The sequence below is a fragment of the Orycteropus afer genome, unplaced genomic scaffold, assembly GCF_000298275.1.
Source record: "Orycteropus afer afer isolate SDZICR_OR568_19922 unplaced genomic scaffold, OryAfe1.0 scaffold00086, whole genome shotgun sequence".
Lineage (NCBI taxonomy): Eukaryota > Metazoa > Chordata > Mammalia > Tubulidentata > Orycteropodidae > Orycteropus > Orycteropus afer.
Genome location: NW_006921673.1, coordinates 6770982 through 6791259, shown reverse-complemented (window position 1 = coordinate 6791259; position 20278 = coordinate 6770982). Strand labels below are relative to the sequence as shown.

General features: G+C 39.0%; 1 protein-coding gene across 1 annotated transcript in view; it reads right to left on the bottom strand.

The window, feature by feature from the left end:
* Positions 1–20278, bottom strand: part of CEP120 (centrosomal protein 120) — a 145784-nt gene that overhangs the window by 51484 nt on the left and 74022 nt on the right. Inside the window, exons 11-14 of the mRNA XM_007942245.1 lie at positions 18227–18409; positions 11577–11673; positions 11317–11469; positions 8742–8831 (exon numbers count right to left, since the gene is read on the bottom strand). Of these exons, the coding sequence (XP_007940436.1) occupies positions 8742–8831; positions 11317–11469; positions 11577–11673; positions 18227–18409 (523 nt within the window). The remainder of the gene's footprint in view (positions 1–8741; positions 8832–11316; positions 11470–11576; positions 11674–18226; positions 18410–20278) is intronic.

Below are 20278 nucleotides of genomic sequence, written 5' to 3'. Positions count from 1 at the left end.
CAGTATCACTACGGAAGTAGGATTGCCCAACCTTCCTTCTGAGGAGTGGCTGGGGGGTTTGAACCGCCAGCCTTCTGGTTAGCCGTCAAGTGCCTTAGGCACTATGCTACCAGAGCTCCTGGTCTTCCTTGTAGGCATATGGATATTATCCTACCACTGACAGCATTGTACTTTGGGATAGGTCTTGAACCACTCTTTGTGATGATGAACACCACACCATCCCTCTTCAATTTGCCATTCCAGGCATAGATCATATGATTACCTGATTCAAAATGGCCAAAACCAGTCCATTTCAGCTTACTAATGCCTAGGATTTTGGTCATTTTGCGTCCCATTTCATTTTTGACAACTTCCAATTTTCCTAGACTCATACTTCGTACATTCCACGTTCTGATTATTAATGGATGTTTGCAGCTATTTCTTCCCATTTTGAGTCATGTTCCATCAGCAAACCGAGGTCCCTAAAGCTTTACTCAAACCATGTGATTAAGGTCCACTCTACTTAAAGGAGTCACCTCTTCCCCAGTCTTATTTTGAATGCCTTCGACCTGACAGGCTGTATCAGACAATGTTTCAGTGCTATTCATACAGTTTTCCAGTAATGTACAAGACAGTGTTTCACTGCTATTTATAAGGTTTTCACTGGCCAATTCTTTGAGAAGTAGCTGGCCTCTTCCATCTTCCAAGTCTATCTTTGTCTTGTGGTAGTCAGGTCATTCTTGAGGAGAGGGCAGAGGAACACTATTGTGGATATGATGGTCAGAGAAGGCTTCACTGACATTACTCTGAGCAGACACACAAAAAGCAGCTCTGGAAGAAGAGTGTTGCTTAACAGATAGGTGGCTTAGCATGACTGAGAAACCACCATAAGGAAGGAGGTCAATGTGCTTGGAGCAAACTAAGTGACCAGAAGGCTGACAGAAGATGAGGTAAAAAAGCAAGTCAGAAAACAGATCATGTAAAGCCCTGCTGTCCAGGTAAGAACTCTGGGTTTTATTTTAAGTTTGCTAAGGAGTATGATGGATTTTGAGGAGGGGAGTATATGATCTATATAATTTGACTTATATTTTAAAAGTCTCATTTTTGGCTAGTATGAATACTAAAAAGCTACAGAGGCCATGAATGTAAGAGAGATACCAAGTTAAGAAGTAATTATAGTTGTTTTTAAGAGATATTATGATGGTTTAAAGTAGGGGAGTAGCAGTAGAGGTAGTGGAAAGCGGTTAATTTCCTGGATATATTTTGAATGTGCAGTGAACAAGATTGCTACTGAGTTAGATATAGAATCAAAGAGGATCCAAGAAGAGTTAGCTTGTAGCCTAAACAAATGAGTAAAATGCAGTAACCTTTATTAAGATGAAGACTCAGTATAAGCAAATTTACAGAGGATGGAGATAAAGAATTTGGTTTTAGATGTGTTATGATGGAAATGTGTACTACACAGACAAGTGGCAGTGTAGAGTGGGCAGCTAAAGAACCAAGAGTAGAGTTCAGGTAAAATATCAGGGATGAATAAAGATAGACATGCATCATATATACATACATACACACATATTAAAAAAAAAAAAACAAAACTCACTGCCATCGATTCAATTCCAACTCATAGTAACCCCCATTGGGTTTTTGAAGCTTTAAAGCTTTACAGAAGTAGATTACCCCATCTTCCTTCCATGGAGCCGCTGGTGGGTTTGAACCGCTGATCTTCTGGTTAGCAGCCAGATGACCATTATATAACCAGAGCTCTTACATACATATATGTATGTATGTCCTCTGACTCATAGGAAACACACACACACACACACATACACACACATCAAAAAGAAATAATCTATTATACTTCTACTTGATATATATAATATATATAATTTGATGTATCATTTGATACAATGCCAAGGGAGTGATAAGACCGGCTAAGGAATGACTCAAGAAAAGAAGAGATTCAAGGACTGGGCCCTGGGACAAGCCAATAAAGCCAGAATTAAGAGATGAGAATGAAGAGGAGGATCTAGTGTAAAAGTTCAGAAAGAGCGACGAATTGAAGAGAACTAAATACCAGGAGAACATAGTAATGGAAGCCAAGTAAAGGAATTATCTTAGAAAGGGAAATATCAAAGTAAGAGGTTGAAAGAAGATTATTTGGTAAGAAAAATTATGAATTAATTATCTTGAAAAGTGAGAAAATGAATTGACTAGGGAAAGCAGTAAGATAATAGGGCAGCACTGAGGGCTCCTCAAGTTTTGAGATCTTGAACCTCCTTATAATCAAAACTGCCTTTTTCTACATAATCTTACTCCTACTTTTAGTTTGGCTTTCATTTTCTTTCACACAGATCATGTTATCCCTGTCCTTAGCTTCACATTCCTTTATTCCACCTGCTATAAAACTATAAAACCAAACTCACTGCCGTCGACCCCACCTTGGGTTTCTGAGGCGCTATCACTATGGAAGTAGATTACCCTATCCTCCTCATGAGGAGTTGCTGGTGGGCTTGAACTGCCAGGCTTCTGGTTGACAGTCACATCCTTAGGCACTACGCCAACAGAGCTCCTATCCATCATAATTATTGTTAAAAAAATCACAATCTGATTACCTTATTCCTTTACATAAAAATCGTCATTAAAATAAAAAGTTCCTCAATTTCTACCTTTCTCAGACAGGGTTTGTCATCTGAACCACAGAACACATAAAATTATTTGAGTGATTATCTTCTCTATTTGGTAAGGAACTTGTACTATTCCAGATGCATAGGAGAAAGTTAATTCATTACAAACAATGGATGCCTTGTACATTAGAGCTTAAGTTTCTCAAGGAACTCTGACTGAGAACATCAACATCTACAGGATTAAGTCTAAATTCCTCAAAATAAAATACAAGACTATGGACCCTATAAACATCTCATACCATATTTCTTCTCTGTTTAGAATGCCCTTTGGGTCCACCTGGCAATATCTACTCATCTTCATCAAAGTGAACTTAATTATGAAACATTTCCTAATATCCATATGTAGAACTGATGTCTTCCTTCTTTGTGCCTGTATAGTAACTATCTTCAGCTATCTGATGGGCAGTCATATGGAAGGCAGAATAATCATTATCTCAGCTGCTCCAGAGGCCACTAAAGGAACCTGAATATTGTGATCACAAACTAGTTTAACACAAATTCATTAGTTAAAAGTTACTGGTTTTGCAAAATCATCAGTACATCCAAGTCATTAAAAAAGAGAAAAAAACTTACCCATACATTGGTTTCCAGAAGTAAGGCTTGGTTTAGTTGCCAGTATTTTACTTCACCCCAAAAGCCACAAATCAGTGATATAATATCTACTTTAAGGTTATGTAAACTTCACTTTGGGAGCTCTGGTAGCGTAGTGCCTAAGGCAGTTGACTGCTAACCAGAAGGCTGGTGGTGGTTCAAACCCAACAGCCACTCCTCAGAAGGAAAATTTGGTAATCTACGTAGTAGTGATACTGCCTCAGAAACCCAAGGAGGGGTCACTATGAGTCAGATCCAACTCAATGGCAGTAAGTTTGGTTTTATTAAGCTTCATTTATTTGGAAAAAAGTTTATGTATAATTCAAGAAGATGCATTATTTTATCAATTGGAAGATTCTCCAGATAAATAATCCACTCTTTTTTAGGTAACAACAACAACAACAACAAAATCCTCCAAATGGCCTCAAAAGATAATCAAAATAGGGTAAATGACGGATTATAAAAACCAAATCAACTATAGTAATATACATTTTTAGATGCACACTAAACCAAAAAACCAAATTCACTACTACTGAGACAGATCCAATTCATAGCGACCCCTCCTTGGGTTTCCAAGGCAGTATCTCTACAGAAGTAGATTCCCCAGTCTTCCTTCCAAGGAGTGGCTGGTTGGTTTGAACCACCAACCTTCTGGTTAGCAGTCAAATGCCTTAGGCACTATGCCACCAGTGCACACCATGTGAGTTAAACTAATTTAATATTAGAAATACTTGACTTCTAAATTGATTAAGGAGTCCCGGTGGTACAATGATTAAGCACTTCTCTGCTAAACAAAAGGTTGGCAACTCAAACCACCAGTGGTTCCAGGGTAGAAAAGACCTGCTTTTGTAAAGACAATAGCCCAGGGACACCTAATGGACAGTTGTACTCTGTCATATTGTCCAGAGGTGCAGGCTGGATTCAGAAGAGGATGCAGAACAAGGGATACTATTGCTGATATCAGATGGATCTTGGCTCAAAGCAAAGAATACCAGAAAGATGTTTACTCGTGTTTTATGGACTATGCAAAAGCATTTGATAATGTGGATCATGACATATTGTGGATAATATTGAGAAGAATGGAATTCCAGAACACTTAATTGTACTCGTGAGCAACCTGTACACAGACCAGAAGGTTGTCATTTGAACAGAACAAGGGGACACTACATGGTTCAAAATCAAGAAGGGAGTGTGTCAGGGTTGTATCCTTTCCCCATACTTATTCAATCTATATGCTAAGCAAATAATCCAAGACGCTAGATTATATGAAGAAGAATGTGGCATCAGGATTGGAGGAAGGCTCATTAACAACCTCTGATAACGCTGACGACATAATTTTGCTTGCTGAAAATGAGGATGTTTTGAAGCACTTCCTGATGAAGATTGAAGAATACAGTGTGCAGTATGGATTACATCTCAATATAAAGAAAACGAAAATTCTTACAACTGAATCTATAAGCAGCATCATGATAAATGGAGATAAGATTGAAGTTGTCAAAGAATTCACATTGCTTGGTTCTACAATTGACACCAATTGAAGCAGCAGTCAGAACACTAGACAACATAAAGCACTGGGCACATCGGCTGGAAGGGACTTCATTCAAGTGCCGAGGAGCAGAGACATCTCCTTGAAGACTAAGGTGGCACCTGACACAAGCCATGGTATTTTCAATTGCCTCATATACATGTGAGAGCTGGACAATGAATAAAGAAGACCGAAGAAGAATTGATGCTTTTGAGTTGTGATGCTGGCAAAGAATGCTGACAGTACCATGGATGGCTAAGAGAACTAACAAATCTTTCCTGGAGGAAGTGCAGCCAGAATGCTCCTTAGAAGCAAGAATGCCCATACTTTGTCCCACCTACTTTGGTCATGTTGTCAGAAGGGACCATTCCCTGGAGAATGATGTCATGCTTGGTAAAGTGGAGGGTCAACGAGAGAGCGAAGGCCACCAACGGGATGGATTGACACAGTGGCTGTGGCTATGAGGTCAAGTATAGCGGGGATCATGGAGCTGGCACAGGACCGGGCAGTGTCTCATTCTGCTGTGCACAGGGTTGCTATGAGTCAGAGGCAACTCGACGGCACATAACAACAACTACAACAACACTCTCTCATATATGGTTGCTGTAACTCTGAATCTATTTGACAGCATACAACAACAACCTGACATAATCTATCTACGCTATAGAACAGTTCACCATTTCATTTTGAATTGATGACCTATTAACTAGGCAATACCTTCAGTTTGAAGAGCTGACCCAGAAATGACAAAGATGATGGAACTACCAGATAAACTATTATAAATATGTCCGAGATATTCAAGAAAACAGAGGAAACATGAACATGATAAAGAGAAAGTGAAAATTACTTAAAAAAAAAAAAACTCAAGTAGACCTTCTAGAGATGAAAATTTAAGAAGCTGAAATGACAAGAATGCTGTATGGGATTAATGACAAATTAGACCCTTTAGAAGAAAAGATCAGCAAACCTGAAGTCACAGCAATAGAAACTATGCAAAATGAAACACAACAAGAAAAAAATATCTTGCAAAATGACAGTTAACTAGGGGACAACATCAACATATATGTAAGCTGAAATTTAAGAATGAGAGGAGAAAAATAAACAGAAAATAGAAGGTGTAATAGCCCAAATGTTCCAAAGTTGATGAAAACTATTGCAGTATAGTAAATTACCTGGTATGGCTTTTCTAGCCATAAGTCTTTGTAAACTCTGTGGTGGAATTTGCTGTGAGCAACTGAGGAGATCCTGACTGTAAAAGTTATCCACCTAGGGCATCTCTGTTGGGAGTGGCATAAAGCAATGTTCTGCGAGGGTCTCTCTCTTTCAGGTGCTTAGAATTCTGATGTTATGATTGGCTAGTTTGGCCACTCTGCCAGGCTCAAAATGAGGCCTCCTAGAGGCAGAACTCTCTCTCTGACTGCTGGCTGAGAAGGACATGCTGCTGAGAAAAATGTGCTCCCAAGAGAAACACGCTCCTGAGAGACACGTACTCCTGAGAGACACATGCTGCTGGGAAAGAGTCACAAGAAATATGCATTGCTGAGAGAGACACGCACTGCTGGGAGAGAGACTGTGAGAGACTGTTGGCTGAGACAGAATGAGTGTTTTTCCTGAACGTGAATTGTAACCTGGTGCTTCCCTAACAAACCCCATAATCTGTGAGTTCTGTGTGGCCAATGCAGTGAATTATCGAACCCAGCAGAAAGGTGGTGAGTGCTACAGGAGGAAAGGTTGGTGTCAGGGTTGGTGAAAGGGCTGGAGGGAGGCAACATGTCTGGCCTTGCAGGAATAGGCGCTGGGGTACTGATGGTGATTCTGTCTTCCTCTTGTGGGGTTAGAGGAGGTCAGAAGATGTGGTCTCCTTGCCCCTTTAGCAACTATAAACTCAAAGATGCAAGAAGTTCAAAGAATCCAAGCAGGATAAACACACACACATTCATACACACATAAGTATACACAAACCACACAAATCACAACATAATCATGTTGCTAAAAAACAGTGGTAAAGAAAAAGTCTTAAAAACCAGGAAAAAGGAAGAACAAAACATGTACATATTACATATCGAGGACAAAAGATAACAATGAGAGTAGACATTTCATCAGGGACAATACAAACTAGTATTTGCTTTCTGTAGTAAGATCAGATGACCTCATATTATCATTTTCAGTCTATTGTTTTACACATGACTTCTTGTTGCTGGGTGTTGTTGAGTGAATTTTGACACACGGCAAACCCATGTGACAGAGCAGAAGTGCCCCACAGGGTTTCCTAGGTTGTAATCTTTGTGGGAGCAGACTGCCAGGGTTTTTCTCACAAGGAGCCATGGGGTAGGTTCAATGCCAGTCTTTTGGTTAGCAGCCAAGCAAGCACTTAACCATTGCACCACCAAGGCTCCTTCAATGTTACCATTTTTAAAGATGTGATTTATTTCGTTATTTAATTATTAAAAATACCTCAAAAGTTTTGGAGGCTGGTTGGCTGGCTTGTTCGTTTCTTTGTTTACAGATTACAAAGTAATTTACAGATATATAGATAAATATATACACTTAACTGTGCTATTTTCTTTTTCATACAGAGGCTGGCTGCAGTGCAGTGAATTACTCGGTATGGCTTTTCTAGCCTAGTCTTTGTAACTTCCACAGGATTACTGGATTAAAAAAAAACCCACTGCCATTGAGTTGGACCCAACTCATAATGACCCCTCCTTGGGTTTCCAAGGCAGTATCACTACGGAAGTAGGTTGCCCAACCTTCCTTCTAAGGAGTGGCTTGCAGGTTTGAACCACTAGCCTTCTGGTTAACAGTCAAATGCCTTAGGCACTATGCCACCAGAGCTCCTGGATTACTGATAACCCACTGCCATGAGCTGGATCTGACTCATAGCAATCCCTCCTTGGATTTCCAAAGCAGTATCACTATGGAAGTAGACTGCCCAACCTTCCCTCCAAAGAGTAGCTGGTGGGTTTGAACCAGCAGCCTTCTCGTTAGCAGTCAAATGCCTTAGGCATTATGCCACCAGAGCTCCCAGATGACTGGATAGGACCACGCAAATAAGGTGTGTAGAACTCTGATGTTAGGATTGGTTAGTTTTGTCACTCTGCCAGGATTAGAATGAGCCCTCCTAGAGGCAGAGGGGGAAATCTCACTGCCATCAAGAGGGAAGAGCTGGAGGTAAAGTGGTGCATATCCTTGGACCAAAGATCCCTGCACTAGACCTCTGGGCTGAGACTCCCTGGCGGCAGGATGCCCCAGTGGCGGGACGCCCCTACTGGCGAAGAGACGGTGGCAGTGGAACCAAGAGGCATGAGACAGAGTGGCAGGCTTACTTACCCTACAAAAGCAGAGGCCAGGACGAGAGGCCAAGAGCCAGAAAGGAATGTCTGAGGGCCCAGCAGAGGGGAGACTGTCCTGATCAAAGAGTTGCATCCTGAGCATGTTCCTGAACCTGAATTGTAGCCTGTTACTGTCCTAATAAACCCCATGATCATGAGCATTGCCTGTGAGTTCTGTGTGGCCACTGCAATGAATTATCAAACCCAGCAGAGAAGTAGTGAGTACTGTGGGAGGGACGGTTGGTGTCAAAGTTGGTAAACAGGCTGGAGGATGGCAGCATGTCTGGCCTCATAGGAATAAACCTTGGGCTGCTGATGGTGATTCTGTCTTTCTCTTGTGAAGTTAGAGGAGGTCAGAAGATGCTGCCTCCGTGACCTTTTTCGCACTGGCTTTTTCTCTAGAACATATTATTTGTATTTATACATTTTTTGAATAGTAATATTTTTGCATAGTTCATAAAACAGCTTACAGTGAAAAGCCTCTCATACCCCTGACCCATTCACTTCCTCCATGCTAACATAAGTATAATAATTAGCTTATCTTTCCAGAGATTTTCTTTAATTCATATAAACATTACTATCATTAATACTCTTCTTTCCTCCCTTTCAATTTTCTACTTAAGTTATTACCTTTTTCTTTACTAATGATTCTCTCTCTCGGTCCCTTTTCTTCCACTCCTCTGCAAGAGCTTGCATATGAATCAGTTCTTTCTGTTTTAGCTACAAAAGGCAGAAAAACAAAGTCAAAATAAAAATTCAAATATTTCAAATAAGCTAATCAGTTATTTTTAGTTAAATAATTAATACTGATCATTGATAAGATGATTCCTTCAGGAATTCCATCTTATTCTTTTAGAAAGAAACAGCATGTCTGAGGCAAGTAATAGCCATATAACTTAGGAGAGCACAAAGCTAAGGAGGTCTGGTAGCACAGTGGTTAAAACATTTGGCTGCTAACCAAAAGGTCAGTGGTTTGACAGGCATATGAGGTAAACATTTACCTGAGGTAGATACACTCCTTGGAGAGAACAATTATGGGAGAAAGAAGGGCTGTTTATGCACAAGGAGACAGCTCAGGGGGCAGGAGTGCATTGAGGTATAGACACAGGAAGAGGTAACTATGGGGAGGAACTGGGAGGAGAGCTAATGCATTGTGGTAAATTGTAGTCAATGTCATGAGACAAAGTGTGTGTGAACTGCTGTATGGAAAGTGAATTTGCTCTGTAAACATTCACCCAAATGACAATTAAAAAAAAAAAAAAGGTCAGTGGTTTGGACCTACTAGCTGCTCTATGGGAAAAAGATTAAGCAGACTATTTCTGTAGAGATTTACAGCTTTAGTAACCCTCTCTCTCCTAAAGAGTCTGTATTAGTTAGAATCAACTCAACGGCAGGGGAATTGTTAGAGCTTTATAAAGCTAAAAGTGAGCTCCGTTTTCTAACTCTTGTTTGGAGACTGATGATGCCAAATTTCAGCACAGTATGCTGCTAATTGAGGACCTGAAATTAAAAGAAACCTTCATATTTCAGCAAAGAGGACATTCAAATGGCCACCAAATACATGAATAGATGCTCTGTGTCATAAGCCATCAGAGAGACGCAAATCAAAATCACAAGATACCATTTTACTCTCTCATTAGGATGGCTAAGATTAAACAGAAAATAACATATATTGGCAAGGATGTGGGAAAATTGGAACTCCTATCCCTTAAAAGCAAAATGGTACAGCTGTGCAGAAAAAAAAGTATAACAGTTCCTCAAAAAACTAAAAATAGAACTACCATATGACTCAGCAATTCTACTCCTAGGTATATACACAAAAGACTTGACAGCATATGGATGGAGCTTGAAGACATGCTGCGTAAAATAAGCCAATTACAAAAGGACAAATTTGAGTGACCTCACTTAAACAAAAAGATAAGAATAAGCAAATGTACAGAGAGCAAAGTTTATTACTGGTTACAGAGGAAGGAAGGGGGGGAAAAATGGGAGTTAATAGTGACGAAAAAGTTGCACTTATTTAGAGTAGGACTGCACAGCTAATTATTGTAATTGCTGTCAATAAGTTTACACCTATAAAAAGTTTAATTGGCAAAAGTTGTGTAATAGATATGTTTACAACAATGACCTAAAAAAAAAAAAAAAAAAAAGTAGCTGCTGAGGCTACTTATGTACAAGCAAGTATCTCATAGGATTTGGTTCCTTGCTTTGGAGGTTTAGGGTCATGATTTCATGGGACATTCTAGTTTACTAGGCTAAAAACATGTTTAATGCTTCTGCTCTACCTCTTAAAACCTTTAAGGAGTCATCCAGGGTACATTAATTAGTCACTATTCACCTGGAGCCGCAGAGGAAGGAGAGTCAAGAATAGGAGGAGGATACAGAATGTGTGACTAATTGCCTCCATGAACAACTGCCTTCTTTGCCATGAGACCAGAAGAACTGGAGTGCCTGGCTACCGTTTCTGAACATTTTGATCAAAGATTCCATAGGAGAATCGTGATCAAAAAGAGGAAATTGTAGAAGAGAATTTCAAATTTTCACAGACTCCACACTTTCTACAGCCATGGAGAATAGATGAACCCCTAAAACTAATCTTTTATTTTAGAAATAATCTTTAAACCTTCAAACAAAAGTATCCCCTGAAATCTTCTTAAAATAATACCTTAGCTTAACTAGTAGAAAAGGCCTGCCTTGAGTATTATGATCTTTTAAGATCTACTTATATGAGATCAAATTGGTAACAGCAACTAGAAAGATTAGATAGGAACCTTAGGAGGCAGTGAGTTTATGTTAATGGGGAGGAATAATTCAGAAAAGGAAGGCGGGAATGGTTGCACAACTCAAAGAATGTAATCAGTGTCACTAAATTGTACATGTAAAGACTGTTGAATTGGTGAATATTTTGCTATGCATATTCTCAACAAAACATAAATAAATAAAAATTTTAAAAAGAAATTTCTAGACTTTTACCTCTCACTCCTAATTCTGCTTAAGAATGGAAATCTTTCCAAGTGTCTTCTGCCAAGCTGTCACATTTCAAGTATTGTTTTTATTCTTATAATTTTTAAGAGTAAGACATTCTTGACATTCAAAGGAAATAGGGTAACCATGGAACAAAGAGAAAAAAAAAGCCTGCTATGCAGAACAACATATTTACTAAGCAGCCAAAAATAGATTTTCCAAGTAACATTTAAAAGATAACCTGATTTTCAAAAATGTCCTCTTGCATTTCTTTCCACATTTCTAGCTCAAGTGCTGCTTTGTATTCTAAGGTTTCACGAGGTTCTGTAGGGATTTCTGAAGGGCAAAGTGCTGGAGGAAGAGATGACGGCTTCTGTGGTAGGGCTGACAAACCCTAAGATATGAATAAGTAAACATATTTAAACAGGCACACTCACACACATATATATCCCTGTTAGATTTCTTTTCAAGAATACTTTTATGACATTCAATTATACTTACCTGAGATGACTCAGAGACAAAAATCTCACGCATTTTTATTAGCCCATAATCTTCTAGAGTCATTGTGTAAGAAAGATCAACTATTCTGTTATTTGACCTATAAATGAAATCAGAAATATCTTAAAATTCATGGAAATATTTTTACGTTATTTTTCTTTTTATTTACACCATGCCATAGTATTGAGAAATAGACAACACTTCTTATATCTAAAATTCTTGCTGCTAAAATTGCAACAATTTGTTATACAGGCTTCACAACCTTCCATATACATGATTTAATTTATGAACACAAAAACTTAGAAAGTACATACCAATATTTACCACAAAATGACATAAGCAGCTATAGATTATTTGAAGAATCTGAAAAATATGACGGAGAAATAGAAAATCTCACTGCCACAGGTAATCACTGCTAATTTTTATTTATCTCTGTTTTATGTATTAAAAAAAAAAACCCAAAGTCACTGCTGTCGAGTATATGTTGATGCAAATGTACATCTTCATGTTAAAATAATATAATTTCACCCTTTTCTCCTACTTGTATCAGGAGCATTTTCTCACATCATGAATATTAACATAAAATTATGATTTTTAATGCTTGTAAAATATACTAATGATTATATGCAGTAAAATACATTTGATAACCACCACTTGCCTTATCAGTTTGTCATATTGTGGTAGCTTCTGGGTTGCTGTAATGCTAGAAGCTGTGCCACCAGTATTTAAAATACCAACAATATCACCCATGATGATGGATAGGTTTCAGTAGAGATTCCAGACTAAGACTACTGGGATCTACTTCTGAAAAACCTGGCCAGGGAAAACTTTATGGATAGCAGCAAAGCACTGCCTAATACAGTGCCAGAGATGAGCTCCTCAGGTTAGAAGACACTCAAAATAAGACTTGGAAAGAGCTACCTTCTCAAAGTAGAGTCGACTTTAGTGACTTAGATGGAGTAACACTTCTAAGAATTTTACTTGCTGATGCGCCACAACTTAAAATAAGAAGATACAGCTACTCATTTCTAATCAGAACATAGAATTTATAATGTATGAATCAAGGAAAACTGGAAGTTGTCAAAAGTGAAATGCAACAAATAAAGATTAATACTTTAGGTGTTAGTTAGCTAAAATGGTCCAGTATTGGCCATTTTGAATCAGACAAGCATATGACCTACTATGCTGGGAATGATAAAATGAAGAGGAATGGTGTGGAATTCATCATCACAAAGAATGATTCAAGATCTATCCTGAAGTACAATGCTGTCAGTGATAGGATCATATCCATGCACCTATAAGGAAAGCCCTAAGGCATCTGACTGCTAACTAGCAGGCTGGCAGTTCAAACCCATCAGCCAGCCACTCCTTGGAAGGAAGGTTGGGCAATCTACTCTCATAGTGATGCCACCTCGGAAACCCAAGGAAGGGTCACTATGCTTCGGATCTGACTCAATAGCAGTGAGTTAGGTTTTTTGTTTGTTTGTTTGTTTATAAGGAAGCCCAACGAGCTCTGGTGGCATAGTGCCTAAGGCATGTGACTGCTGACCACAAGGCTGGTGGTTCAAACCCACCAGCCGCTACTCAAAAGGAAGGCTGGGCAATCTGCTTCCATAGTGATACTGCCTTGGAAACCCAAGGAGGGGTTGCTATGGGCCAGGTCCGACTCGACGGCAGTGAGTTTGGTTTGGAAGGAAGCCCAGTTAATACTACTATTATTTATTCAAATTTATACAGGACCACCAAAGCTAAAGATGAAGAAATTGAAGATTTTTACCAACTTCTGCAGTCTAAAACTGACTGAACATACAATCAAGATATGCTGATTATCACCAGTAATTGGAATGCAAAAATTGGAAAAAGAAGAATCACCGGTAGTTGGAAAATACAGCCTTGGTGACAGAAATGACGCTGGAGATCGCATGATAGAATTTTACAAGACCAATGACTTATTCGTTGCAAATATCTTTTTTCCAACAACACAAGAGATGGCTATACACATGGACTTCACCAGATAAGGTACACAGAAGTGACACTGACTCTGTGGCAAGAGAGGATGGAGAAGCTCAATATCTTCAGCCAAAACAAGGCCACGAGCTGACTGTGGAACAGACCATCAACTGCTCATATGCAAGTTAAAGCTGAAGCTGAAGGCAATTAAAAGCGGTCCATGACAGCCAAAACCTGACCTTGATTATATCCCTCCTGAATTTAGAGAGCATCTACAGAATAGATTTGAGGCATTGAACTCCACTGACCCAAAACCAGAGGAATTGTGGGATGACATCAGGAACATCATCCATGAAGAAAGCAAGAGGTCATTAAAAAGACAGGAAAGCAAGAGAAGACCAAAATGGATGCCAGAAGAGACTGAAACTTACTTTTCAACAAAGAGTAGTTAAAGCAAATGGAAGAAATGACAAGATAAAAGAGCTGAACAGAAGATTTCAAAGAGCAACTCAAGCAGACAAAGTCAATTATTATAACGAAATGTACGTACAAAGGAATGGAGTTGGGAAGCCAAAAGAGAAGAACATGCTCAGTATTTCTCAAGCTGAAAGAACTAAGGAAAAAATTTAAGCCTCGAATTAAAATATTGAAAGATTCCATGGGCAATATATTGAATAATGCAGGAAACATCAAAAGAAGATGGAAGGAATACACAGAGTCACTGTAGCAAAAAGAAGTGGTCAATGTTCATCCATTTCAGGAGGTGGCATATATATGATTAAGAACCAATGGTACTGAAGGAAAAAGTTGAAGCTGCATTCAAAGAACTGGTGAAAAACAAGGCTCAGAATTGACGGAATACCCACTGAGATGTTTCAATGACCGGATGTCGCACTGAAGGCACTCACCCGACGATGCCAGGAGATTTGGAAGACAGTTACTTGGCCAACTGAATGGAAGAGATCCATATTTCCAAAGAAAGGTAATCCCACAGAATGTGGAAATTATTGAACACTATCATTAACATCTCATGCAAGTAAAATCTTACTGAAAATAATTCAAAAACAGGTGCAGCAGTATATTGACAGAAAACTTCCAGAAATGCAAGCTGGATTCAGGAGAGGCTGTGGAACGAAGGGCATCATTGCTGATGTCATATGGATTTTGGTTCAAAGCAAAGAATACCAGTAAGATGTCTACTTGTGGTTTACTGACTATGCAAAAGCATTCAATTGTGTGGGTCATAACAAATTATGGTTAACATTGAGAAGAACAGAATTTCCAGAACACTAAGTTGTGCTCATGAGAAACCTATACATAGACAAGGAGGCTCTCATTCAAACAGAACAAGGGAACACTGCATGGTTTAAAATCAAGAAGGGTGAGTGTCAGGGTTGTATCCTTTCACCATACTTATCCAATCTGCTAAGCAAATAATCTGAGAAGCTGGATTATATGAAGAAGAATATGGCATCAGGATTGGAGGAAAACTCATTAACAAACTGTGACACACTGATGACACAACCATTCTTGCGGAAAAGTGAGGATGACTCAGAACACTTACTGATGAAAACTGAAGACTATAGTCTGCAGTATGGATTACACCTCAATAAAAAGAAAACAAAAATCCTCACAACTGGACCAGTAAGCATGATAAATGGAGGAGAGATCAAAGTTGTAAGATTTCATATTACTTGGTTCTACAATCAACACCAATGTAAGCAGCAGTCAAGATATCAGATGACATATAGCTTTGGGCAAATTGCCTGCAAAAGATGTCTTTCAAGTACTGAAGACCAAAGATATCTCCTTGAAGACAAGTGCACCTGACACAAGCCATGGTATTTTCATTTCCCCCATATGGACAATGAATAAGGAAGACCAAAGAACAGCTGATGTTTTTCAATTGTGGTGTTGGAGAAGAATGCCAAAAGTACCATGGACTGCTAAAAGAACTAACAAATCCGTCCTGGAGCAAATGCAGCAAGAATGCTCACTGGACGCGAGAATGGCCAGACTTTGTGCCACCTACTTTGGTCATGTTGTAAGAAGCAAACATTCGCTGGAGAAGGATATCATGCTTGGTAAAGTGAAGAGTCAACAAAAAGGGAAAGGCTTTCAACAAGACGGATTGACACACTGGCTACAGCGATGGGCTCAGGTATAGCAAGTATTTTGGGACTGCACATGACTGTGCAGTGTTTCATTGCACTGTTGTATAGCGTCGCTATGAGTCAGCGACAACTCAATGGCACCTAACAACAACTAACAACCACATCTGAAATATCTGGGCATGTCTGAAGTACTCCCTTAGATAAATCTCCTAAAACTTTTTATCAATAGTTCAGGAAAACAAAAGTTAGTGTTCAGAACAAACAATATTAAAAATCTTCAATAATTAATAATTTGATTTTCATATTATATTTATGAAGACAGAAAAGAAAACTAATTTTTAGAGATTTTCATAACAGGAGCTGGGAGGAAAGAATTTTCAGTTCACCAGAATTTGTAATTCTCTAAAAAACTATTTCCCAGATCCCCCAGTGAATAAAATTGTACTAAATCCTTCAGTCTCTGGAAGTAGTTATGGATGGGGAATAAGGAAAGAAATAGCAAAAATACTGACTTGTAGATTTCAGACTTTTACAAAAGCCTTATTTCCTTCTATATTCTTGTTGTTGTTGTTGTTGTTGTTGTTATTTGCCATTGAGTCGGCCCCGACTCACAGCGACCCCTCCTTGGGTTTCCGAGGCAGTATCACTACGGAAGTAGGATTGCCCAACCTTCCTTCCGAGGAGTGGCTGGTAGGTTTGAACCACCAGGCTTCTGGTTAGCAGTCAAGTGCCTTACGCACTATGCTACCAGAGCTCCCATATTCTAATTATGCCTTAAAAATAAAGGCATATGATCAGAGAGCTACAAATCAAAACAACAAGATACCATCTCACCCCAACACTAATGGCAAAGTACAACAAAACAGAAAATAACAAATTCTGGTGGGGATATGGAGAGATTGAGACTCTCATACCTGCTGGTGGGACTGTAAAACGATACAACCAAAGTTTCGTACAAAGCAGTACGGTGATTCCTTAAAAAGGTGTAATTAGAAATAGCATTTGACCCAACAATCCCATTACTAGATATAGCCCAAAGAAGTGAGAGCCAGGACAAGAATAGATATATCACTCATGTTCATCACAGCAATAATTACGATAGCCAAAAGATGGAAACAACTTAGGTGCCAGTGGTAGTTCAGTTTGTGTGTCAAGTTGGCTGGGCCTGATTGAGTGGCTGGGCAGCTAGAGGTAGTTATTCCCCATGATGAGACTGGTAATTAACTCCATGGTGGGATCCACTGGAGCAGCTGAGTAGCTGCATCTGGTATGTAGTCTGCTTCCTGTATATAAGCAGAAGGTTTGGGAATGGTCTCTAGTTTATGGCACGCTTGGAACCTGTGTCGTCGTTCAGCAGCCTGCCATGCTCTGCAGATCTGGGGACTTACAATGGACTTGAATTAATGGCTTGCCATGTGGTTTGGTAACATCAGGACTATGCCTTTTTACTTGTCAACCTTGGGCTTGGCAGCCTCAGCAGCCAGCAGCTGTCTGAGTGAAGAAAAGCCTCTAGCTTCAGTGGGCCAGGAGCTGGAAGTAGAGCTGAAGCCCAAGGCTGAGGGGCTTTCACCCAGCCCCTAAAGCCTGACACTTTGAACTTGGACTTAAAGCCTCCAAGCTGTAAGACAATAAACTCCTGTTTGTTAAGGCCATCCCATTTGTGACATATTCGTCAGAGCGGCACTAGGTAACCAGAACAGTCCCCATCAACAGCAGAATGGATAACCAAACTATGTTACATACAAACAATGGAATACTACGTAACACTAAAGAATAATGTAGAATCTGCAAAACACTACATAACGGAGATGAACTTGAAGAACATTATGATGCATGAAATAAGTCAATCTCAGAAGGACAAATATTATATTAGTTCATTGTTATAAAAAGTCAAGGAAAAATTTACATATGGAAGAAACTTTCTTTGTTGGTTAATAGGGGTGGGAGGAGAGGGAAGAGAACGCTGCCAAAAAAAAAGGCATTTTTTGTATATTTCACTATACATAAATTATATTTCAATAAATGAATTCAAAAATAAATGAATAAACTATACAATTTAAAAAAAGTAAAGGCATATGGTATATGTTAAACAGAATTTAAAATTTCATTGTTAATTTTTAAAAGACAATTCAGGAAACATACTGTTCGGTCTAAAATATGTGAAAACTGCTTTTGACTGCCAAACATCCTTAACATTCTCAAGCTTTAAATCTGATGAAATGTTTAAATATTCTTTCAAGTACAAAAACAGTCACAATCTAATGTAAAATAATGTAAAAACAGATTATAAATTTAACCTTGAATTACTAAATAAGAAAACAGATCCAGACTTTAAAATTGTCAAGTTACTAAGAATAGAGTGAAAAAGTAAGTCACCAGTCTGAGTAACTACTATACCATTATATTAACACAGACTCTTAGTGAGGGTAAAGGGTGTCAGAAAACTAGAGAGCAAACTGGGATATATACCCCACACAGGTTACAGAAGAAGATTAGAAAAAGATGAAAGGATTGTAGCTGTGGTTAGTTCATCAAAATCATCAGACTGATAAAAAGCAAAGGAAACATCAATTGTGCAAAATGCATTACCCTTGTGCTGCTATAACAGGTACACTTTCACTATAAGTTTGGCGCCAGCACTGTTCTCCATTAGCACCTAAAAAGCGCGTTTTTTCTGAAGATAAGATGTTAGAAAGCTGGATTCTTGCGACTCCCAGAAGTAAATCTTTACTCATTTTATCCTTGTGCCATAATTCAACCAGCAATGGAATCCTACGGAAGAGAGAAACAAGTGTTCATACACTATCAACTCTGAACTAAATTCTTTCCTGAACTAACTAACATTTTTGAATTGTCTTAATGCAGTCAAATATGAGTTTGTTAAGTTCCAGTAAGATGGCAGACTATGCAGAAAGACTGCACAAACCCTCTTCAACAAAGAAAAGGGAAACCAATTAACACAGACACAGAAGGTAATCTTGGACCACTGAGCCTAGAAGGGAAGGATATAGAAGTGGACTAAACTCCAACTAGCAGAAGAATTTGCATGAAAATACCAAAAATGGAGACATATGGAGCTGCAATCTGACAGCGATCCTGACGGCACAGACAGCTTAGAGAGTACCGAGTGGTCGTAGGACCAGGGAATTAACCTAAAAATCAGCCCAGCTAGCCAGGGACTGCACGGAGAACTGCTCTGGTGGCTGGGGAATAAACGGAGAAGGTGAAGAGAAAGGCGGGCTGAGCTGTGGACTTTTGCCTGTCCGGAGGGTGCCACCATTTTGAATGTTTACAAGAGGCTTGACTATTTAGGATATTTAAAGAGACAGCACTCTCCCAGATTCCATGGGCTTAAGAACACATTCCACTTGCCAGCAACCCCAAGGACACTCCAGACCTGCACGACTGAAAAGGTATGACATTCCTCTTGTTACTCTTATACCTCACACCCGCTTGGTGAACGAAGGTGCGGCCATCCCTCACTCCCACTCACCTTCTGGGTCCACAGGAACTCCATCTCAGTCTGTGTGTTCAGATGGAGCCTGGTTGCCCTGCCCTGTCCTCCACCGATTTTTTTTTCTCTTTTCTTATTTTAATTTTTTTTTTTTCACTTTCTTTTTTCTGATTAATTTGTTTGTATTTGTCTGTTTTAAAACTACTATTATTAATAATACTTTTGTCCTTTTTACTATTATTCTTTAGTCTACCCCTCCCAAGTCCTTGTTTACAGCTTTTTTCCCTTTCCCTGTTCCTGGTGGAAAAAAAAAAACTTTTTAAATCTAATTACTTTTCCCCCCTTTTTTCTGGAGGTTAACCTCATTCCTTGCTTTTCTTTTTGTATTTTTCCCACTTTTTTCTTCATTATTCTCCTTCTCTACCTCTTTTCTCTTAGCGCCCTATCCCCAGATATTGCAGGTTTTATTGTTTTTTTGGTTCTACTCTATCCCTTTTTTCTTTTTTTGGTTACTGTTCCTGTGTGATTACATGGTGTGTATTTTGTCCAAGTGCTGTTAGTTTTTTGATCATTATTCAATTGTAATTTTTGTCTAGCTGAGTGGGAGACATTAACAATCACCCTAAGACACAACTACACCCAAACCTCCTGCAATTTCACTTACTGAGCGAGAGCGACTACCATCTTCTCCACCAACGGGCCAATGATAAAAAGCCACCAAGAAGAGCCTGAATCATCCTTGGCTCATCTTCACAAAGAGTTAACAGAGATCTAAATACAACAACGCCACGATGCCTCAGAGACAACAGATCATCACAGTCTACACTAAGGAGCAGGATAAAGTGGCAGAAACAAGGGAACAGGATACAGACCCAGAACACATCCCTGAGGAAGAAGCAGCATTTGAATTATCTGATAAGGAATTCAAAAGAAAGATATTTAGGTATCTTCAAAGGATTGCGAGACAGACCAAAGAAAACAGAGAAAAAATCCTGTAAGAATTTTGGAAGAAAATACAAGAACAAAATGACAAAATAAATAAAAATTAGAAATGATTCTAAATTTACAGATAGAAATCCAGAAGATTAATACTAAATTGTCAAAAATAGATAAAGCATTGGAAGGGCAAAGGATTAGAACTGATGCAACGGAAGACAGAATTAATGAGATTGAAGACAAATACCTGA